Here is a 24350-nt window from a genome sequence, read left to right on the forward strand (position 1 = left end):
TATAGTACTTTGGAAGTGCAAGCGGGCTGGAGAAGTAACTATTTGCTGTTGAGGTGTTTGGTGTGAAAGAATCCCAGGCAGGTCCGAGCGCAGCACAGACCTGAAAAGCAGCAGAGCCGTGAGGTCGGGGTATGTTCCCCAGGCAGCTCCTCTTGGCCTTGCTCAGCAGCACCGATAAAATGCTGTTGGTGGTGATGGTGGATGGGGGGACTCTGCTTTCCCTCCTCGGGACGGCAGATGGGAGATGCGGGGCCCATCAGACACCTCTTCTTGACGCACCTCTTCTCTGTGAGTCATGCAGGCAAGGGACGATGTGGCTGGACAATGCCCAGGTGGAAAGGGACCAAGGAGAGCTGATGACAGCTGGCTGAACGTGAGCCCGCAGTGTGCCCTGGCGGACAAGACCAATGGCATCCTGGCCTGGATCAGGAATGGTGTGGCCAGCAGGAGCAGGGAGGTCATTCTCCCCCTGTACTCGGCACTGGTGAGGCCACACCTGGAGTTCTGTGTCCAGTTCTGGGCCCGCAGTTTGGGAAGGACGTTGAGAAGCTTGAGTGCATCCAGAGGAGGCAACGAGGCTGGTGAGGGGCTTGGGACACAAACCCTGTGAGGAACGACTGAGGGAGCTGGGGTTGTTTATCGTGGAGAGAAGGAGACTCAGAGGTGACCTTACCACTCTCTACAACTCCCCGAGAGGTGGCTGTAGGCAGGTGGGGGTTGGTGCTTTCACCGGGCAGCAACTGACAGAACGAGGGGACACAGGCTCAAGCTGCACCAAGGGAAATATAGGTTGGATATTAGGAAAAAGTTTTTCACGGAAAGAATAATAAAGTACTGGAATGGTCTGCCCGGGGAGGTGGTGGAGTCACCATCCCTGGATGTGTTAAAAAAGACTGGATGTGGCACTGGGTGCCATGGTTTAATTGTGGTGTTAGGCCATGAGTTGGACTCGCTGATCTTGCAGGTCTCTTCCAACCTAGTCATTCTGTTGAATTCTGTTGATTTCTGTTGATTTCTGTTGAATTCTCGGTGCAGCCGAGCCCGCCCAGCGCCGGGCCCCGAGGCGAGGGGACGTCGGGGCGGCCAAGCCCAGCCTCCCGCCGCTACCTGCGGGGCCGGGCCCGCCTCCCGTCCCGGGGCGGGGCCCGAGGAAGTGACTTCAGCCGGCGGCGGCGGCTGTGCTGGGCTCGGCTGTGCACGGAGCATGGCAGCGGCAGCGGCGGCGCGGGCGCTGCTGGCGGCGGGCAGGGCGGGCGGGCGGCGGGGCCGCGTCCTGCCCGCCGCGGGCGCCGCTCCCCTCTGCACCGTGGCCCCGCAGCAGCAGCAGCAGCCGTCGCCCGACATGAAGAGCTACCTGTGGTCGCGCTACAAGGAGGCCAAGAGGGTCACCAAGGGTGAGCGGCTCCCCCTCAGCGGGCCGGAGCGCCGCCGCTCCTGGAGGGAACGGGTCCGGGGTGGCGGCTGGGAGCGGAGCCTGGGCGGGCAGAGGGAAGGGCCCGGGGGGCGAGGCGCGGGTCCGTCCCGCAGCGGCTCCGGCGTCCGTGCGCTCTGCGCTCCCGTGCTGTGGCCAGGGCCGGACCCGGCGGGTCCTGCGGGCCGGACAGCGGGGACACCGGCTTCATCCTCCATCCTCCTTCATCCTCCCCTCGGACCATCGCCCGTCCGGGGCCGCGGCTGCCTTTGGTCCAGCGCAGCTTGGGCCGGGCGAAGTGGCAGGTTTTGGAGGTGTGTTGCGTGTGGAAAAGCAAATGTAGAAAGAAAATCCGAGAAGTTGGGTCATCTCGTTATATATTATCTCGAATATCTATTATATATATCTAAACACAACTATTCTGAAATCGGCTGCTCTTCCAAAAAGTTAAAATGCTGTGAAGTTTTGGACGGCTCTTTTTGTTTCACCTATGGTTCCATCGTGACACTGTGTGAGGCATTATAAAATGCTCGCGGTACTATACATGACCCTGGGAAGCCTTGTTCTTCTGATCAGCCAGGCAAAAAGCTAGGGGAGAAACGTTTGCTTGCTTCTGCCCTTGCTCTGACAGGAAGAGAATTACCAAGATAATACTTGCTTGAAAATGTGGTCTTATCTGAGAGACGGAAAGAAGAAGAGGCAGAATGTGTTCTACAGTACCAAGGGGAAGAGCATGTCCTGTAGTGGCAATGGATAATGCTTTAGATTACTTGCTTTCCTCTTAAAAACAGAAATCATTGTGTTTTTCTGGGCTTCAGAGTCTTGGATGTGAATTGAACTTCACAGCACTGGGTGCAAACAAGGCATTTGTGGATGTAAAATAGTGTCAGCATTTCAGAAGTGAAATTAAAAGCTGTGGTAGTGATCTCAAGAGAGGTCTGTGGGCTTTGAAGGATGAGATAAGGGATAGGAAGAAGGGAAGTGCCTTTCATTTTGAATCTATTTCTTCTTTTCCTGTTTTTGGAATTAACTTTCTCTTGTTCTAAACCACACCCAACTAATACTTTAGAGCTGAGGTAGGGTAATGTTATGAGAAAATAAGTTGGTCGGTGGGTGTGAGTTGGTGAAAGATGAAACAACTGCTTCTAGAATATTTCAGGCTATTATATTACAACCTAAGTCAGCCAATGGCTCGAAGTAGATGATATTTCAGTTAGTTATGATGTTGAGATTACAAGGCTCTCCGGTTTTTTGACCCAAGGTTTATGGCACTTGTGATGCTGTGTGCTGGCCAGAATGTCTAATAGCTGCCAACTGTTTATACTGTCTGTTTCAGACAGCCACCAGTCAAGCTAGTTTTCAGCTGAAGTATCTTTTTTTCTATATATAGCTACATAAACATTATTAAAACAAGTGTTGACTCACCAAGCTGCATAATTGACATTTGGAAAAATACTTTATAATACAGAAACAGTTGTTGTAACATGATTTTGGAAGTTGATTAAAAATTGTGCTTATGACTTCCAAGTTAATAAAATGCTCTGTGGCCTTTTCTATAGAGTAGGAATGTTTGCCTTAATTGTAGCGTGTCGGATTGTATTTGGTTTGATTGCTGGGCTTTATTTGAAGTTTAGAATTAAACGCAGTGGATTTGCTTTATTCCTTCTCTTGAAAATGAAAACACTCAGGTGTCTGCATCTGAAGTCCCCACACCTATCTGCCTTGTTGAGGTATTTTCAGTGGTGGAGCACGTAGGATGTGTCCTCAGAGATGAAGGTGTTGAGAGAAGCTCGATCAATTCCTTTTAGACCTATATAGAAAATTACCAAACAAAGCATGTTCCCTTTAAACTCGCCTTTCCAAGCACAGATTTAAGATGAATGTTCCCCATTTTTTTCCACTGGTGGGGAAGTCTGGAGTATAAAAGACAGAATATGAGAAAGGAGGGAAAGAAAACATGCTCATGTTTTATGCTGCCAGGAGAGTAGCATTTAACCTCCTAATGTTGCTCTTTCAAGTTTTGTAAACAAGAAATATAAGCACTCTCAATGTTTAGTACTGACATTGGTGTGGGTCCTAAAGTTACTACTTGTTATATCAGTTGTAGTTTCTGAGTCAATATACTTTTCCATCAAATATCAACAGAAACATACTCTTAAAAATGAGAGCGGTTTATACTCTGTGTGTGTGTGTAGAAAATAAGCAGAATATTTTTGGTTTTCCAATTCTCTAGGAGGTTAATAAGCATAACAATGTTTATATAATAGTTGTTATGTACACAGTCACATATAGTTTATTTGAGTTGAAATTGATTAATGTGATAACCTTGAAATGGTGAAGCAAAAATTAAAGCAAAATCAAATTAAAACAATGTCAGCTCTGCTTCAGGGGCAGGAGCTGCATCAGGTAATGGAAAGAAAAGACAAAGCTCCTAGACTAGTAATAATAATAATATTCTTCAACTCCAAATTAATTTTCAAAAACATTAATAAATATGTTAATAGAGTTAGCAAAAAATTATGTCTGGTGTTCTCTGATAAGAAAAATACCAAAATGCATCTTCTCTTTGAACTTGGACTGCAGAGAAAAGTGTACTTGGAATAAAAACTATGGGTCACCAAGACAGGTTAGGGACAGCATGTTCAATAGCATCGTATTATTAAAGATGAACTGGTTATTGTGAATTAGTTTTATAGTTTCCATTATCTATATTTAGAAGTTGCTAATATATTTGTATATATTTATCTAAATAAAACTACAAGACTGGTGTAACTTTTTTTCCTTCTCCCCTGTTCACAGAGTTGGTTCCTTCAATTATGAGTAACATGCTGAATCCAGATGCTATTTTTTCAAACAACGAAATGAGCCTGTCAGACATTGAAATTTATGGGTTTGATTATGATTACACCTTGGTCTTTTATTCTACACATCTGCACACACTCATATTCAATGCTGCTAGAGATCTTCTTATTAATGAGCATCGGGTAAGTAAAATTAATAAAATAACAATAGATTTATGAGTAAAAGGTATAGGAAATAGTTTTTGACTGAGAGGCATAAATCATCTTTTCGTGCCTCAGTCTTAGCTTGGCTCCCTTATAGCACATTTTGTACAGTAGCTACATATGCACAACAGAAGCCCTGTTTTATTCTCAGCTGCAGTTTTGAGCAGGGAACAGTCTGTTAGGGAATACAGTTATATTTGTCTTATCTTTTAGTGTGGGCATGTAGTTTGTTGTTTGTTCCTGATTGTCATTTATTGGAGTCGCATTAATAAATGAGAAACTTAAAAGTTACCATTACTGTGTTTCATCCCTTGCTGTGAGTACAGCAATTAATCTCCCTATGAAATATTTTTAGCTGGACTTCCTAGGAGGAAGTTTGATTGCACTGAGTGCTTGTGAGGTGTTCTGTGTGTATCTGGTATTTTGGCTGCCTTGGCTGAGGGGGCAGTGTGTGCAGTGATCAGACCCTGGATACAAGGAAGTGTTCAGCTCAGAGCAGTGCCCTGTTGCCTCTCCAAGCAGTGTTTTTGGTGACCACTTGACATCCAGGCAGTTTGGAGCTGCTTATTGTCTACTTTGGGGATGGGATAAGCTCCCATGTGTCAGCAAGTGGAGGGGGGGAGATGGGTCACTTGGGAAACTGAAGGCATTGCTGGGAGAAAGACTGAAAAAAAAAAAATCTGTGCACTAAAAGAAGCAAATTTAACTAAACTGTAGGACTTGCAGGAAAGTAAAAGACAAAAAGTCCACGGAGTATGTTAATAAAGCTGCTTGTGTATTTTTATACAACCTAAATCCGAATGCGTGGTGTTATTCTACTTTCGTATTTCAATCTAAAGGTTAGGAGCTATATATAAACACCTATAAATATCCTTGGAAGAGCAAGCAAAATTTCATGGGTGCTGCAAGCATACAGCTTCATCCCCCTGCAATTTTGGCATGTCTTGATAGCAATTTTTGTGGGATGTGTAAATATACTTTATTAAAGCTACATGGTTCTTGGGAAAACCCATGTTACTGTAGGAGTTCAAGATTAATTCTTGTAGATAAAAATTATATTGGTGTTCTGCCTTTACTATTTGACTGGATTTGGGTAGCAATAGTCTTCCAGTTTGTCTTGTTAACATCTCCTGAGTTCTACTAAACAAAGCTGTAATTTCTTTTTGAGACATCTTATTAAAATACATTGTCTCCTTTTGGAATTTACTGAGGCACAATAGTTTTTATTGATACTGTGTCTGTAGCTGCTTATACTGTTAATATTTTTTTTTGCCTTTATCAATAAAAAAAAACCCTTCTAGAAAGTGTCTGTTATGACTGTCACAGCCAACCCAGAAGAAAGATAGCCAGTTTTGCTTGTGACAGTGGGAGGCAATACATCAAAAATTGCAAAATGCACTGTAGGAAGCAAGGAATTGTCCAAGAGAATAAGCATCAATTTAATGCTAATCATGGAGGTGGCAGCAGGTGTTCTGTGTAAGCACAGGTCTTGTGCCTTTTTATCAGGACTTCTGTTTTAGTCCAGTTATATTTCTCCCTACCAAAAGTGGGGTAAGCAAACAGTACTACTTTGTTTGGTTTGCAAGGAAGCTTTGATTTGTGTGCCAGGGTAAGCTCAATCTTTTTTTCTCATCTGTACTGGCATGTATCCAAAAAGGCATCTTTCTAGTAGAATAAATTGCAATGGCAAGTCAAGTATGCGGAAATTTGATAAAGTCAGAAGTAAATTTCATTGTACACACTTGATGTGGTTGCTCTGGGGCACGTGCAGTGCGTGGTAGCTTTTAGTTGATCACATTCTGTATCATTCCCTGATTATTTCCTTGCTTTGTGTTCCCTGACCAAGCCTACACCTCTTCCAACCCATCTGTAGGCTTTTGATGCTGTTCTTCATTCAGATCAGTAGCCTGCCCCATGTTTTCTGGAAGTGCTAGTGTAAGGATGATAGGACTGTTTTCTTTAACTGTAGATGCCTGTACTCAGTACAAGTGCAATTTACAGCAGTTGCAGAGCAAGTCCTCTTCAGCAAGATAAGAACTTAGGGGTGAAATGACTGTTTGTTTCTTGTAAAGTACCTAGAGGCTCTGCTGAAGCTGCATAATGCACTTTTCCCCCGAAGGCTTGTTAATTTGCCATATATGTATGGAGACTGTTGTAGAGAAGGTGAAAAACAATGTCAGGTTCTAAGGCTGCTGTAACCTGTGGGAAGAAAATGAAGGATTGCCTTTCAGAGGCATAATCAAGGAAATTATAGTTTTCTCAGGTCTTGTTGAAACTACTGAAGCATTTCACCCTTTAAAAACAAGTAAACAAAACCCAAGACATGCTCCTAACATTTCTTTTCATGGCAACCTGTGTTTAAGCACAACAAAATTATAGCTGACTGAAAATGGGCTTGTACTGAAAAATGTTAGACTACAACTCTCACTATGTAATGGTGTGGGCTACTTACACTATATATAAGGAACCTGAGGGAAGAGTACATGACAGACATTTAGTTCATATCTAAATAATTATATTTTTTTTATTGTATGAAGAATATGTTAAATTAACTTTTTTTGATGAAGAGGCTAATGTTCAAAGGTAATGACTACAGACTACCTGGATGTTCAGCTTCAGGGACCAGGATGGCCTTAAATTTAAAACAATTTTGATTTTGGAAAAAAAGTTTGACTTGTCTTGTGGATATATGTTCCTGCAAATCTCACCAGCCTATGAAAAATTCTCCTAAATGATTAGAGCAAAGGAGAAGCATAGAAAACTTAGACTTTTGAAATTCTGCAGAAACAATTTTTATTGTTTTGATTATGCTTTTAAAGGTCAAATCACTGCTCTCTTTTCTTAGTATCCTGCAGAAATAAGAAAATATGATTATGATCCCAATTTTGCCATCAGAGGACTTCATTATGATGTGCACCGGGTATGTATAAATAACTTTGTGATGAGTTATGTAGCGCTGTGAACTTATCCAAAGAAAATACAGCTTTTAAACCTTTCAGCTTTTCACTCTGCATTGTTGTATAAGGATTTAGTTTCATGTTTTTCTCTTTAATAGCAAGATTTATTCTTTATTATTGCTATTGTTATTATTACTATTATTTATTATTACTATTATGACTATTATTATTTTATTATTATTAATATTAATGTTAATATTATTAACATCATCAATAAGAAAAACAATATTTTTTAAAATGGTTCATAAGTAGAACATGTTTTAGGCATTTTGTCCTCATGATGTTTGGGAAAAGACAACTTAGGGTGCAACAGGATAAAACCAGGTGAAAGTCAGTGATAAAAGTATTTTGGAAGCCGTGAAGGAAGTTGCAGGGAGAGTGCTCAGGTGTTCTTTAGGCAGAAAGGCTGTAGATAAAATTGCTTTGACTTTTGTAATTTCATGTCAAATAGTTGAAGTGATAAAAACTATTATTTTCTTTTTTTTTTTTTTACTTGCAAGGCATTATTAATGAAGATCGATGCTTTTCATTATATTCAGCTGGGAACAGTTTACAGGTGGGTAAAGTTATTTGTTCTTCATAATAGCAATGTATGCTTTTATTTTTTGTGTCTTTTAACTAACTGCATTTATTAGTGTGCAGCTTGGATTCTTACCAGGAGCTGTGCCCTGATGAGTGCAGACACGAATGAGCATTGCAGCCTTGCTGGAAGGGTTTTCTTTGCACTTTTCTGTGTGTACACATCTACTGCCTGATCCAGCACAGCTGATTCCCCAGTTCAGCCCTGGCAGAATTGGCAAGCTGGTTGGTCACATAGTGCTGACTCACTTTGTTTCCGGCTGTTAAATTGTGCTGAAAGACATCTAAAAATACCCTGATGACTTCTCTGCTCTTGCTTTCTATGTAAATAATTGTCACAGAGTGCCTGATAGCATGACTTTGGTGTGGTTGTGGAGACACTTGAGAGGCCCTGCTGTGTTTGCACAGAGCTTTTAAGTTTGGACACATCAACCAAATCAGATTTGCATCACACTCAGTACCAGACCTTAAATTAGACAAGAAGTCAGGCCACCTTTCTTAAAGTCACTGGACAAAAAGACTTTTACCCAGGTTTATTCTGTTGTACTCTCAGTTGTCTTCCCCACCCACCATGAGGACAAAACCCCCAAATTTGGGTCCAAAAGGGATGTGACCTGGAAATGATGGTTTGCATCAGACCTTCATGCTGTTTCCCCAAACACCTGTACAGGGATGAGGGGAGGAAAAGAGAGGCTGAAGGCTGTGAGGGCTAATGTCATGATGATGTGTGGTCACAGCTGCAGTGTGAACTGTGTCAAGACTGGGAGGCTTGTGGTAAAAGCACTCTACAGCTTTGCCTAGGCAGTCATCTCTCCAGTGTGGTTTTCACATTTTCCTCTTGATCTGGGCTCGAGTAGCTCCTGATGCACAGGTGTTCTCTCTAGCAGTATTCAAGTAGCACTTGGCATAGCTGTCTGCAGACCAGAAGGTACCTCCTCAATTCTGATGGTGTTACCTGGTATCTGTTTATATTTTGGTTGCATTTCTTTGTGCTTCCTGCCGTGGAGGGGCTGATGCTGAACTCTGTATGTTACAAAACCCAGGTATTCTCTGTCCTGTTGGTGCACAAGACCAACTTGAATGCTGGAGTTCTGCCAGCAGCAGCTCAGAGTTGTGTCCCAGTTGGTGTGGGGACCAAAGTGCAGTAAAGGAGCTGGTTAATGTGAGGCTCTGCCACCACAGAAGCCCTGAGGAAGTTCATGTGTCATGCTTTTCCACTGCAACACTGGTGTGGACTCTAAGCACTGAAAGCACTAGGCTTGTGAATTAATTTATTTTTATTTTAGCGCCTGGCAACACTTCTTGGTCTGTTTTACAAGGCTGCAAACCACCATGAGTAGGTTTGGGAAAAGGAGACCAGCTGATCTGGTTTGCATTAGTGTTTTTTTAATCCTGAGTAAAATCTCAACACTTCTGTGGCCTCTGGTGAGGATGTTTGCATGCCTGCAGTCTTTTAGATGCTTTAGTGCAAGGTGCTTGATGCTGTAAACATTCAAAACCAAACTAAAGCCTTTACTTTCCTAATAGTTGATAAACTCTGGGGAGACGTTATCTCCTTCTTCCCCATTTGTTGTTATATTTGAATGTTTTAATTATCAACCATCCTTCAAGTAGTTTTAAATTTTGGGAAACTGAACTGTTCATGCAGTTTAAAAGAAATTCTTATTTGGTTAAATGTTGTGTATATTTTTCACTCCCTTAGATCTTCAAGGTCATGCTGTAGAATAATCTGATTTAAACACTATCATATCATCAGTGCTGTATAAAAGGCAGTGTGAGGAATTACTTTGTGTTAAGAAACTGGAAGTTCTAACCACTTCTTAAAAAATCCCTTGAGGCATAGCTTTAATGGAGACTGATAAGCTCTTTTTCTCATAAGTAAAAAAGGACTTTTAATTGGAATGTGTTCTGTGTGCATGAGCCTGTTAAAATATTATTTGTTTGGTAAGGAAAGATGCTGTTTTAACTTACAAACAAAGATGTTCCTGTGACATTATTAGGGTTTTAATAAGATCCAGATCTAAATGTTAATCTGTCAGGGTTTTGTGATTACTTGAAAATTTTAATCTGACTTTTCAACTAAAGCTAGTGTTTTTTTTCCAGAGGCCTCAGTGTTGTCCCAGATGAAGAAGTCATTGCAATGTATGATGGTTCCCATGTCCCTTTAGAACAAATGAGTGACTTCTATGGAAAGGTAAACCCACAAATGGTTCTTTAAAATTGGGTGAAGTTTTTTTGGCACGAGGGTATGCCAATGTTTAAATTTTGTACTCATTATAACTAGCAGTTATATTTTCTCAATATATGATCGACTTTAGTTTAGTGTGAAGTTTGCCCTTTAAATGACAAATTACTTTTCTCTCTCCTGCTTGCTGTAGTTTGTTCTCTGACTATTTCCTTACCAAGTCATACAGACAGAGTGGTGGAACACAGAAGATCAAGTGACTTGCTCAGTCTTGCACACAGAATCTGATAAAGGCTGGGAAATGAACCATATCTGGTTTATGTACTTTACTTTTTTTCTGGTGGTCTGATAGCTTACCTGGTGTAGCAGCAAGTAACTGTATGGAGGCAAGTCCTGCATGCAAACTGGCAGAGTGAAAGTAAGAGGATTTGACAAAAGATGAAACATGAAAGATGAAATTTCTATGTTAAATCCTAAACCTTGCCAAGAAAGTAGATTTTTCCCTCTGGTGGGTTGCTTCCCCTTTCCTAAATGAAGGATGAGATGAAGCTGACTTTATGCTTAACAGCCGAGTTTATTTCACCCCTTTTTATGTACAGATGTTAATTTCATGTTGTCATGAAAAGCCCTTCTTTGTGATGTGGAACATTTTATTGATCTTGCACTTGTTCTTATTTTAAGAAGCTGAATTTAAAGTTCCTGAAACTAGTCTCTGCAGCAGTTGTGAATATCACTCTGGCATTCCCAGGGGGATGCCCTGATCTGTTTAAGCCTATACTTTCCTGGACCTTGTAGAGGACAGTGGCAGGACAAGAGGCAAGGGACACAAACTTGAAACAGAGGAGGTTTCCTCTGAACATCAGGAAATGCTTTCTTTGCTGTGAGGCTGACCTAGCACTGGCACAGGCTGGTTGCCCAGGGAGCTGTGGAGTCTCCGTTGTTGGATACTCAGAAGCCATCTGGGCAGGCTCCGGGGCAGCTGGCTCTAGGTGGCCCTGCTTGAGCAGGGGGCTTGGACAAGATGACCTCCAGTGGTCCCTTGCAGCCTCTGCTTTGTGTTACTCTGATCCTGAGCTTCTTGCTTTACCTCCCTTCTTATTGAGAGGTATTTGGGGTGTATTTGCTGTTATATTAATGAGATTCTCCAGTAAGATATAACTGTTATTACAGCTTTTGCAGGCTAGAAATCTCTTCCTCTGTTACTGTGCTAGGTGTTGTGGATCCTTACATCTTTTTATTATCTCATTTCAAGGAGATAAATTACTTTGCAATTCTAATTAGTATTCCAATTACTAAAAAAGCCACCAAACTAAAAAAACCTCCATCCCTCATCCATCAGCACCTCTTGTTTGCAGAAGTGCAGTCTTCTACTGAAGGCCTTCTCTTGACTTTTAGCTAAGCACTGTCTTGTTTTTATGAATTAAAATACCACTCCTAAGAGTAATGATTTGGATTTATTTGAAGAATTTATCACAACACTTTTGTTGGAGATAACTTTATTGAAGATCTCGGGGTAAGAAAAAAATCTGTAGCAATGTGAACAGGGATAGCAAAATCTGAATATCTGCAACTAGGCCGAAGTGTTTATACTAAACAAATTAAAGTGTTCTAATCTGAGAAATGCCTTTGTTTTTTATTTTCTTCCATCACTGTAGAGCTCACAAGGAAATACAATGAAGCAATTCATGGATATATTTTCCTTGCCAGAAATGACACTCCTGTCTTGTGTGAATGAATATTTTCTGAAAAACAACATAGACTATGAACCTGTTCATCTGTACAAAGATGTCAAGGTAGATGTCAAGCTTTGAAGATTTAGAGAAACTTGTATATTTGTGTGTCCTCTCTGTGAGCACTTCAGGAAGCTTTTGTCTGTTGTGCCAGCCTCAATGAAATACCTCACCTTAGGTTTTGTATGGAATAATTATGGGTATGCAACTATAAATACATAAGTCAAATTAAGGTAGAGCTTGGAAAAGAATCAACTGAAATTTGTTTGAAAGCTGACATTCTAGGGCTTTTTCTCTTTTTGTAGGTTTGAGGGGTGAATAGGGGGAAAGTGAAGAAGATCTTGTAAGATGTTAAAAGTTCTTGTGGTTGTTGTTCAACATATCCTTTTTCTCACTATTGGGGATTTACCAGGCTATAGGGAATGTAAGAGGCTACAGGGAATTCCAGTTTAGAGCTTTCATTTTGGCTAGTGTACAATCATTTGCTGTCTCATACTTTTGAGCAATTTTCCCTGTTTACATCTCTTCTTCCTCCAAAAAAGCTCTAGTACTAGAGTTTTTATTAAGTTACTAGAGTAATTTGACCCTCTTGATTCCTTATCATGTGTCCTGCAGAGGAGATAATTTTGTCATGGTTATGTAACATAGAGAAGGCCAATTCTTGTGGTTTCTCTGATGTGTGTAGAGAATTTTTTGAACTATTCAGCATTACAAGCATTTTGGAAACCCTAGAGTGGTATTTTCTGAGGATTTTGAGGACACACCCTGTGTTAGTACCAAAATGGCACTACCACTGTTCTAAACAAAGCTGTCTGGTACAGAGCTGGCTCAGGAGAGCTGTTAAATGCCTCCAGAGCGCCTTATAAGTACTTTGTTAAAACATTTAGCTTCTTTCATCTGTTCATAAATTTCTTATGTAAATAATCAGGGCATTTGTGAGTGATTGTAATCTAAAATCTGTCAGATGTACAACTTTTTTTTTTTTGTAAGGGGAAAGGAATGTGTTCTGCTCCAAAGGTCACTGGAAATCTGTGATGACTCTGCTTCTGCAGAGGGCTTTCACCCCACTTCACCCTCCTGAGCAACCTTTCACAGTTACCTAAAACAGCCCCTCTGCTGTTTTAGTTTTGTACTTCCCAAAATTTTGAAGTTAATTTCTCAGAAGACATGCTTAGTCTTTGTCTACTGATGACATCAAATATATATATACACACACACATATATATATATAATTATATTGAACATTAAATGGCATTTCTGTAAAATAGGAAGTGTTAAGAAAGGAGTTGTTTTAAAAAAAATTTCTATTGCTGTAGTGGGCATGGATGTTACACTTGAAAAAATTAAGTTCTTTATTGCTCATTTTTTTATTACAGGATTCAATCAGGGATGTTCATATCAAAGGAATAATGTACAGAGCAATTGAAGCAGATATTGGTAAGTACTAATGGTATAACCTATCAAAGATTTTCTTACTGATGATTTTTCTGGCTTCCATATTTAAAGATTACAAATTGTAAATTTTTAAAGTTTGGAAGAGTTATTCCCACTTGACAAAGGTGTGTTTAAGTATAACCTTGTGTTCTGAACTCTTGGTTGAATGCATAGAAAGTTTTTCACAAGAGTTTTCTCAATCAATGCTGTTTTCCCCAATTCTCACAGAGAAGTACATCTGCTATGCTGAACAAACTCGTGCAGTGTTAGCAAAGCTGGCTGATCATGGAAAGAAGATGTTTCTCATCACAAACAGTCCCAGCAGCTTTGTGTAAGTGAGCAGTTGTTTGCTGTTTGACTAAGCATTCTTAAAGGATGGGGAAGATGAGGATCTCTAGTATAACTAATTTTATTGCACAGGCAACTGCACTTTGCCACACTTGATTGTTTATATCCCTCTGTCCTTTTTAGGGACAAAGGCATGAAGTTCATCGTTGGCAAGGACTGGAGGGATCTCTTTGATGTGGTCATTGTCCAGGCTGAGAAACCAAACTTTTTCAATGATAAGCGAAGGTGGGTGTTCAGTCAGTAAAGAATGATTCAAGCAGCTCTTCCTTATAAGGCTATAGAGTGTGTTAGGAAATCTTTTCGTTTGGCTGCAATGTAAAATGAAATCATATTTGAAATCCTGGGTAAGGTCATTACAGAATGCAGCAACACCCAATGCTGAAGTCTAAATATTTACACTTTCTTGCCTAAGAAAGTTCTAGGAGCTGTCACAGGTCTACTGGAGCAACTGAGGGCCACAGAAGCCAATTTTAAAGTCTTACTTGCACATTAGTGAAGTGTGCTTCTTTCCTAATAAACCTGAGAAATCTTGATGTCTTTCAAATCAGACCCTTATCTGGAAATGTCTTCCATTGCTTCTGGGTTTTGTGTTGTTTTTTTTTTTTTTTTTTATCACACATATTTAAAAGGCATCTGTCTGGCTGACAATCTGGAATATTTGGACTAGTTGTGATTAAGTAAACACATTTCTTATGTGTGTGCCCTACTTTTACCCTTGAAAAAGACCTGTTCCTGTATGTGTACTTATGATTTGAAAGAGAGATAGAGGGAGGTGGGATTATTTTCCCTTTACTTTTTGCATTTAATTTTAAAAATAACATTGCTGTATTTCTTGGCCCCAGTCCTGTCCTCTCTCATCTTCAGTTATCCAGGTGTGCAAACTGAAGGATTGGGCAAGATTCTTACACATCTGCTTTTTGTGTTCTGTCCTTAGTGGCAGACAATTAATGCTGTTTCTTCCCCTCTGCCTGGGGGCCCTGCCTTACTTCTCAGCAGTTGTTCTCAAACTATTCATATATTTATATATTTATAAATGTCATAGCTATACTGGAGAGTTACATTGTTTTTTGCTGGTTACAGTGGAAGCTTTGGAGTTTTGCTTTTTCTCTTACAAAATTCAGATGCTAGAGATATTTTTTTTTCCTTTTGAGAGATGAATATTTTATGTTAAGGCTTTAATTTCCTAAGAAGTGTCAGGATTTCTACAGCAATATAACAATTGTGTATCTATTCTAGACCATTTCGGAAGGTGAATGAAAGGGGAGTCTTGCTCTGGGACAAGATTCACAAACTGCAGAAAGGCCAGATTTACAAACAGGTATGCTTTCAATGGACTCTTTCTGTTGAGTTTTCATACCTATTTCCTAGTATCCTAAGCTTCTTTGGTTATAAAGGCTTTTAAAATGCAGATTCTTTAAGAGAGTTATTTTAATGTCTGAAGTTGTACAAATTCTTTGTTGGTATTGTATGTCCTTGTGTCTTGAAGTGCTTCTATCACTGAAATCACCTGTAAAATTTGGGTTTCACAGTGTATAAACTGAGGATGAGATTTGTGATATGAAATATTTTTAATGGCATACTAAGTTCCTTTTTTCATGCCTGTGAAGGTGCAAGTCACATGCTGCTACAATGTCTATGTTATTTTTTCTGCAGGGCAACTTGTACGAATTTCTGAAGCTTACTGGCTGGAGGGGCTCTAAGGTTCTCTACTTTGGTGACCACATATACAGTGACTTGGCAGTAAGTAGTTTGCTTTCCCAAAATCAGAGAAAAGATAAGGCTTTCTGTTAGTTTTTCTCTCTTCCTCCCCAGTTTGTCAATGTAACACACTTTCATTTGAGATTTTAAAATACAGAAAAATTTGTTAGTTAAGCTATATTGTTTTTTGTTTTTTTTCCCAGTGAAGAACCTTGGTGCTGTAAAATGCCAACCATATTTTCCAGCTGACTTGTAGCATTTAAGTTGTTTACTAACTGTGGTCAGGAATGTGTGAGGTTGTATTCCTGGTCCAGATACTGATTGTGTCAGATGTAACAGAGGGTAAACACAGATATCCAAATGCACAGGATATGCCTGACTTGGATGACAGCTGAATGAACTTCTGTTTTGAATGCAAGAGGCAATCTTCCTGTCCCTAAGTGTAAATGTTCTTCCCAAGATCTTGCTTTGATTTTTATCCCCACTTTCCAGGCTTGGTTTTTTTTTTGGGTTTTTTTTTTTTTTTTTTGCTACCTTATGAACAAATGCTCTGTTAAGTGTTACTTTGGGGTAAGTGACCACTACTTGGCATCCTCCAGGAGGAGGAAGTTCTGTTCTGCTGTGGCACAATGGAGAGGACAGCACAGGTGGCAGCTGTCTTGTGTTGTACCTGTCAGGAGGAGCTTGAATAGCTGGGGCTTCTGGTTGTAGCCTTCTGTCAGCCGGGTGTGTGGGTAAACAGAACAAACCCAGCACACGGTTCCTCCAGGTACTGCTGGCAGCAGCAGAGCTCTCATCTTCAGAGGCATTTCCTGCTGTTTGTTTTAAACCTAATGAATTAGTGTTTATTTGGAAGTGCTTGTGTGTTCTTCATCTCTTTCTCCTCAAAAATGTCGGATTTGATGCTTAATCTGAAATTAAATTATATTGTCCATTGGCACAATAAAGTCCCAGTGTTTCATGCTTCTGTTTGTACATAAAAACCAATTAAATCAGTGCTGCTTTGGGATAAACAATAGTCAGATTCTTTTCCTTTAATTAGTTCTTTTTAAGATTAATATCTGTATTTTGTAATTCCTGGTAAACAGGACTTGACCCTGAAGCATGGCTGGCGCACTGGTGCGATTATTCCAGAGTTACGATCGGAGATTAAAATCATGAACACAGAGAAGTACATTCAAACCATGACCTGGCTGCAAACCTTGACAGGATTATTGGAACACATGCAGGTTTGTGCTCTGTGTGTGTGTAATCGGCTCTGGAGAGCCAAAGGGATCCAGCCAAATTTCTAAATGCTGGACATTGATGTTTGCAAGTGCTTTCAGTCTCGCTGAAGTGTTGGACTGTAGATAAACACAGTTATTTGTGTGGTTGGTTAATAGGAGTTTTCTCACCATCTTGTTCCCTTTCTCCATTGGTCAGCCTGGATCAGTTCCTGCTTCTGGTTGTTTCAAATGCACATGGATAAGTTCTGTGTACACATCTCTGAATTATTGCTCATGCCTTGTTAGCTGATAAGTGTTTATTGATATAAAGGCTTATTTACAAAGTTATCCTTAGTTACAAGTTATCCATACTTTACATTTCAGGTTCACCGTGATCCTGATTCCCAAATGATTTTAGAAGAATGGAAGAAGGAAAGAAAGGAAATGAGGTAAAACACAGGGGATGAAGAATTTGCAGTATGCTTTGGTAGCCAAGGGCTCTATGCAATGTGTTCCACAAGTTAATTTGCATTTTCTTTCCTGGTTTATATTCCCTGGTAGTTACAGATATTATAACATATTTTTATACCAATATTCTTCCTGTCTCTTGTGCAGCTCTTCTCCCCTCAGACACTTTGTATATATGGGCCCTTTTCCCTGTTCCCTGTCTTTAGAACAGATGTAACTTTTCTTTATGGAAAGGTAACATTGTATTAAATCCCTTTCCCTCTCATTTTGATTCTTCTGTCCCTCTGTGTTCAGCTGTCACCATGTGTCAGTATCACACAGCTTCTGCACGAACAAAAATTTTCTTTGTCAAGATTTAGATCACGTTTCCAGGATTTTTACATGATTTCTGCAGATTGTGTGTAATGCATATTAGAATATATAGAAACTGAGCTCTGCACTAGATTGGATTTAGCAGTGGATTTATCACCAAGATAGGTAATAGGGCTAGAAGTCCTAATAATCTATTATAATGAAGGAGAAATCCCTAAAGGCAGGGGCTGTGAAGTGCACAATTTTCAAGGCCAGCAGCTGTACCACCACCAGCCTTCCCCAGAAGTGTGGGAATACATGAAATGGGAATGATACTTGGCAGTGACTAATGCCCAGAACTTAATTCCAAGATTCGCTTAAGCTTTTTGTGTGCATTAAGCCAAATCTTTGCCTTTTCTTAAGTCTTTTATCTTTGGAACATTGAATGTCATTAGTATTTAGATAAAGGCAAAAATCTTCTTTCACAATCCCTAGAGAAGAAGGCTTTGGATGTCGTATTTCTGATGTCATAAGCAACTTATCTCTAGTAGGAGATGTGTGAGGCTTTTCACCCATATTTCTAATACACACAATTTCTAACCTGGGTTGTAAATGTGCAAGAGGTAAAAAGCTTCTGTGGCCCATTTTGTTGTTTTGAAGAACAATGGCAAGAGAACAATGCATAGAACAGGTTTTAGGGTCTGCTTGCTTCAGGTTATGGATGCCAGCTGGTGAAGAGATGTGTGCAGGTCTGTTTACTTCATTGTCTTTGCTTTCTCTTTTTGGGGGACAGGGAGATGAACAGGAATTTCTTCAATGCACAGTTTGGAAGCATATTCAGAACTGATGAGAATCCAACTTACTTCCTGAGACGTCTCTCCAGATTTGCTGATATCTACATGGCATCACTGAGCTGTCTCTTGAACTACGAACCTAATTACACATTTTATCCAAGAAGGACTCCTTTGCAGCATGAACTTCCTGGCTGGTCAGACCAGCTGTGCACTGGTACATTCAGAATACCCTTCCTACAAGAGACAGTTCAGATCAAATAAACTCCTGGTGGCTCCTCTCTAAAGTGGACAAATATCTGTTGGTTTTCTTGAATGTACGTGTACTTCATTTAAGTCACTTAAATCTGTTACCTTAGTTGTATTTCATACTTATTCTCATAAGCTTTGTACCTGTTTTTCTTGCCTCCTGCTCAGACATGTGAAAATTCCTCTTACAAACAGAAGAGGTGAAACTAAAACAAGCTAGTAGTGGGCCAGGAGGGAGGGCACATCTGAGGGGGAGGACTGCTGGTGTTCTGGGTGGTTATTTTTGCTTGTTCATTGAAAACTTTGATCTGCAGCCTTGTGGCTTACAAAGAAATACCAGGACTCTTTCTTCTGGCCCTTTTCAGCAGTCCAGCTGGAGACTGTAATGGATCTTGGCACAGAAGAGCTTAAATCCAGCATCAGTAATTCAGTGATACAAGTTAGTAACAAGCTTAGGATGAGACTGAGAGGGGTGGTCTCTTTGTAGCTTTCCCTGCTGCTACAGATGGAGCCTTACCTGTGAGGGGCCGAGGGCTGGAGTGTCCTGGCTCTGCTGCACTGGGCTCAGGCTCCTGGGCTCTTTCTCCTGTCTGCAGTTTCTGTTCTTGCCATGTCTGTGCTTGGCTGCAGGTGGACCTGAGCCTAAAACTGAAAATTGTGCTAGCTTGGGCTGCTTCAGCTTCCTTCTCTTAACTTTCAGGTACCTTATTTTTTAAGTTTCAGAACACTTCAAGTATCCACTTTCCAATAATAGTAGTTTCAAGAGGTTTTGCATTTTGCATTTCAAAATGGAGACAGATCTCTCTATCAGGCTTTAGTTCAATCCTAAATGCTGCTTTTAAAGATTTTAACAGTGTCTTATTCCAGTGGTATGCAATGTGGCTTTGCTGTTCCCTAGGAGAGAATGTATTTCATATAGCCTTCAGTAATGGACTTCTACAGTCAAAAGTAAACACGCACAATGGGCAGAGGACTTAAAGAAAAATTAAGAACTGAGAAAGTGAAACCCAGAGTTTTCAGGTGATGTGGTTTTAGCTCAAGGCCTGAAAGCTGAATTAGGAGTGGTACACATTTTGAATAAAGAAAAATAATTTTGTTATGGATTAGAAGTTTTATTGAATTACTGATCATGAAGGTAATACATGAACACAAACTCTGGGTAACTCTGGTAGGTATGTGTTTCAGAGATTTGAGCTGAAAAATGTCTATTTTGCACAAGGAAAACATCTCTTGATGTATTTCCTCAAAGAGGCACTTTATAGAACTTCTATATAGTTGTTTTTAAATAAGAATTGTTTCCTTTCTCTGAATCCAAAGGAAATGTTTGTTTTTTAAGTGGTGCTTCCCACCCCAGCCACTTTAGAAGGCATAATATGACTAATAATTTTAAAATTTTAGTTATTAAAGGCTTGGTTTTTAAAAGCATGTGATTAACAAAACATATAGCATTTGGTATTCTTTTTGGGATATCACTTGTTTTCTGTCATGATTGTCAGGCAAACAAACTTTTGTTGACCAAAAGTTTTCTGGTTTGGTTAGTTTGGGTTTTTTTAACCTGTCTGTATGTGCAAGTACCCAGATTGAATTTCATATACAGTACATTTCATGTTTGTAAAAGCATGTTTGCAAAGTAAAGAATATGTTCTAATTTAGCCTGCACAGTTTTGTAAGTAGTTTTCCTGTATGCTTGAAATCAGTACGAAGTTCTCAGAGGTGGTTTAGATTTTATGATTTTCCTATGCTCCTATTTCAAACTTAACTGAAGTGTGTGATTTAAACACCCTTGTGTTTAAACAGATGAATATACTTGAAATGAGTAAGTTCATCTGATTGTCCTGCTCATTTTGCTGGAATAAAAAGATTATGTGTTGCAGGAAGCTAGTTTGACTGTATCAGGAGCTGACTTGGTGGGGCTGTGCAAGAAATATTTAGCATAACTTGATAATGAAATATGAAGATGGGAAAACCCAGATTTGCCTTCATTTCTTTATTGTAATGCTCAGCCCACTGTACATTCATCCTGTGTTAAGCAGGAACAATTTAATTGGCTTGGATGGTTATATTATGCACATAATGCATGTTTTGTTTCAAGATTATTTTCTTCTCTCACCCTTCCTTTCTCTTAAATTAGAAATCAGACTTCTCTGCCAAGCTATGTTGCAACAGCCAGCTGAAGTAAAATATTGTTTATATTGCATGACTTGTTGAAATAAACGATGTTGCATGAAAAAAGTTAATTATCAAAGAGTTATGTTTCTTTAAAATAACCCTGATATACATAATATAAATTTAAGTGAGAATATTCAAGTGTATTATTTATTTTTCAGTGCTAAAGTGCTGCTTTTTAATTTTTAAAAATGTCTTGCATTTTTTTAATGATTTCACCTTGATGCTCTCTGCATTACTCATTTTAACCTTATGCTACTGATTTCAAAGAGATTTTTAGGCATGTTTAATGGACAGTGTCTCTTCTAATTTTGGGAGTATGGTTCATGTGAACATCAAAGCAAGAAGAAATTTTTGTTCTGGTCTATCAAAACCACAGAGCTGAATAACCTGTCAGTTAAAAAAGAGTTTAATGAATTGTGGAGCTTTTTTTTTTTTTTTTTGTGATAAAAATATTTAATGATTGTTACAAAAATAAATGCTTGGACTTTATCTTCTGGTCTCTGTGAACCATAATATTTTGATTGACTGGGGAGATGGAAAGAACATGAGTTTTATTGATTGCAAAATTTTGTGGGGAAAACTCTCCTAGATGTGTGTGTTTAAGTGTGTTTGGGTTCTAAAGTCTGTGAAAACAAGCAGGCTTGTGTAGGGGGACAGGGGAAGGAGATGAGGAAATGGACTGTTTGTTTCATCCAGGTGAATGTGTATTTACACTTACATTCCCTTCCTTGTGCTTGATAGCTGCATCATCAACCCTGGATTTGCCCCAGAGAATTCTGAGAGAATGCCTCCTGGGGCAGTTCCCAGAGGTAACTAAAACTTTCCTGGGCTTCCCTCCTGCCCCTATAGATTGAGGGGATGGTACTGCTGCCAGAAAGAAAACCTTTATTTTCTTACCATTTTGTGGTTTCTTTCGTGTTCTCACGTTGTCATTACGATATTTAATATTTTGATGGAAGAAGGTGACAGTGAATCAAACTCCAGTTTGATTCATCTCTAACTGTGTGTGGTGACAATGGTAACTGTGTGTGCTGTGCTTGGTAAAAACACACAGCATCTGAAGGAGCAGCTGCTGCTCCTCTCAGACCGAGGAACTGAATGTAGACATTGCATAGCAAGGGGATGTTCATCTTTATAGCCCACTTTTCACAGAAATGGCTCTTTAGAATGCTTTCATATCACCTGCATTTCTTCCTAAAGCTGCCTCAGTTACTGCTTCCCTTTGTACAGTGAGGTGAGATGTAAAACAAACACCAAGCCAAGGTCAAGGAAAGACAGAGGAGGTAGAGAAAGACAGTCAGGATGGTTGTGTTTCCTGCTGCTGACTATCTAACAGGAAAGTATACCAGCAAAAATATCCCCTCAGTTTAAAAATAGAGGTTTACCACATGTTCTGTTTCACGCTTGCCTGTTCTAATTGTAACTGAGCCAAAATGAAAGCACAGGCCTGGAGTACTAGAAAATTTAGGATATTTGCCAAGTTAGCAGCCTGTGTGCTTGTGGCCATTTTAAAGTCTATGAAGTAAAATAAAAAGTTAAATAGCAGGTGAGTGAAAATCAGCTGCTTTCCCCAGTGGGGTGTCTGCTTCTGGGTAGTTTAGTTGAGACTTAATTTTGCTTTTAGCACTCATAGTGGGTACTGCTCAGATTCAGCCAACACTTCTGAAGTTGGTATCTGTGTAGAAGACATCTTAAACAAAGCTGTGCTCTTTTGGTTTATAATCTGTAACAAGATTTTATTCCCTGTAATGTAGGTACACTTTTTTTTCACGGTAAGTGTAAATAAAAATGTGTTTATTAGATGACTAATGCCAAATTCAGTTTTTAATTCTAGTCATGAGGGCCACTCATCACAAGTTGTTGGTCATCTGAATCCTAGAAAACAGAATAAAAAGAAAATCAGACTTGAACATCGCATTAAGAAACAAATGTAACTTTTTGACAGATTTGTCGGTACAGATGGCAGAGTTGGCGCCTGACATTTTTGCACCAAACAAGCCCTCTTTTACTGGATGGAAATTGGTGCATTTTGGTTTTAGACTTTGCATGTACATGAGGGTGCAATCTTTCCTTCCGTGGATTCCCAGCTGCCTCTCTGCTGTGTTTCAGATTCTTTGGAGTGCTAGTGTGGCTCCCAGCTGCATTTGTAGCAAGGAGATATAAAGACAAAATTAGAAGGCTTTTAAAGCTTGTATAGGCGTGTCACTGTCATTCAGTGGCATTTGAAGTCCAGTTTAATTCAGCTGTCTTTGAAGATGTCCTTGAAATGCATCTGTTGACCACAGATTCAATTTTACTACATGTGAGACAACCTAATTTCAAGCAGGGGGGGGAGGCAGGAGAGCCAGGAACTCAAATGCTGGCTTCTTGAATTAATTTTTCTTTTCCAACTAGACACTTTTCTTTATATTATAAAGTCATTCCCTCTTGCCATTATATATCAGTAGTCTCAAATCAAGAGGAATACTTACTGAGAAAAGATCGTACGTAGGTTCTGGTGAAGTCAGTGTTGAAGAACTTTCATATGAGGGGTTGGTGATATTTGAAGGCTGTGACTTGTCCAGTGGCGTTGTGTCAATGTCATCTTTTGACTACACAAAAGCACACAAACTTATTTAAATTTCATCCTCTTCCCACAGTGCATTAAATGGGACACTTGAGCTTCCCTACCAGCTGGTGCAGTGTTGTGATTCGACTGGCTTTATTATCTAAATCTGTCTCTGGGCATGAACTGTGGCTTTGGTTGTTGTTTTATCTCAGGTGACTTAACACTGGTATCTCTTTTCCACTCCCTTCTTATTTTTAAGCCTCAGCAAAGAATGGGAGAGGAGGTGTGGCCCTGAAATGATGGTTGGGGTAAAAAGTACCTAGTTAGTTCTGAGGGCTCTCATTGAAATTATTTAAAAATAGAAGTGTTTTCTCTGGCTCTTGGCTACTGGCTTTTCTTTCTACAAGATGATTCGCATTACATGCAGAGACTAAAGCAGGAAGGGATCTCTGTTCACCTAGGTAGACTTTCTGGTTTGTTCTTGTGTATTTCTTGTGTATTTTGTAACTTTTTTTTTTCCTCATCCCTCATGTCTCTAGCTCAGCTGTTGCTGACGTGTTTTGAATCTATGTATTGCTAGCAAAATTAGTAAAGAGAAATCAAGCATGAAAGTGCATCAGTATAAAAACCTGCCCTTTTCAATCCTACAGGCATTTGAATTTGTTTGTCTGTTGGATCTGGCCTTTTTCTTCTGAAACATTTCAACCTCTAGAACATCAAAATTAATAGTAATGGAGGAGGAGAACAGGTATCCTTTCAGTGGCTGTGATTCTTTGATTCCCTAAGGGTGAGCTCTCTGGGGAGGCAAGGACTTCTGCACTGCTGTGGTGTAGTAAAATCAGCTTTGGGCCAGTCCTCCGTGTTGGAAGTGTCTGTGTGGGCAGATATTGGGTGGAGAGGTCTGGAGGCAAATGTAAGCTCATGCCCAAGGGAAGCTTGTGAGCCTTCTCCACTTTCTCTGTCAGTCTGAACAGCTCAAGTGTGAAGTGATCAGGAATGTTTCTAGCTTAACCAAATGTATGGAGAAACTGAAAGCTGTGAATTTGGGAAGTGCAGTTGTTCCCCCCCCAGCTTCGTGTTCCCACCTACCTTGAAGTGCTGGAAGCCTATGTTTTTCTTCCTGAACCTGAGGTAAGAATACCCAATGAGAGCCACAATTCCAGTAACTAGACAGATGCCAAAGAATATTCCTGTCCCAGTAGTGGCATGGAGAGGAGCCTGGAAGCAAGGGAGAGGATGAGTTATGGGTGGGCGCTGGTCAGCTTACAGCACTCAAGCACAG

At 40.0% G+C, this 24350-nt stretch overlaps 2 protein-coding genes across 2 annotated transcripts in view; one reads left to right on the forward strand and one right to left on the reverse strand.

The window, feature by feature from the left end:
* Positions 1–1249: 1249 nt before the first annotated feature.
* NT5DC3 (5'-nucleotidase domain containing 3) lies at positions 1250–21009 on the forward strand. Its single transcript, XM_015628556.2, has 14 exons — positions 1250–1394; positions 4211–4395; positions 7262–7336; positions 7874–7929; positions 10056–10146; positions 11793–11930; positions 13244–13304; positions 13530–13632; positions 13773–13874; positions 14886–14967; positions 15303–15389; positions 16436–16576; positions 16937–17001; positions 18105–21009. Exons 1-14 carry the CDS (start codon positions 1343–1345, stop codon positions 18364–18366), a joined length of 1500 nt encoding a protein of 499 aa, XP_015484042.1. The 5' UTR covers positions 1250–1342; the 3' UTR covers positions 18367–21009.
* A 1220-nt stretch (positions 21010–22229) lies between these two features.
* STAB2 (stabilin 2) overlaps positions 22230–24350 on the reverse strand; it is a 72704-nt gene continuing 70583 nt past the window's right edge. The window contains exons 65-67 of the mRNA XM_015628555.2: positions 24158–24286; positions 22992–23111; positions 22230–22395 (exon numbers count right to left, since the gene is read on the reverse strand). Of these exons, the coding sequence (XP_015484041.1) occupies positions 22351–22395; positions 22992–23111; positions 24158–24286 (294 nt within the window). The 3' untranslated portion in view covers positions 22230–22350. The remainder of the gene's footprint in view (positions 22396–22991; positions 23112–24157; positions 24287–24350) is intronic.

This window comes from Parus major, chromosome 1A (assembly GCF_001522545.3).
Source record: "Parus major isolate Abel chromosome 1A, Parus_major1.1, whole genome shotgun sequence".
Taxonomy (NCBI): domain Eukaryota; kingdom Metazoa; phylum Chordata; class Aves; order Passeriformes; family Paridae; genus Parus; species Parus major.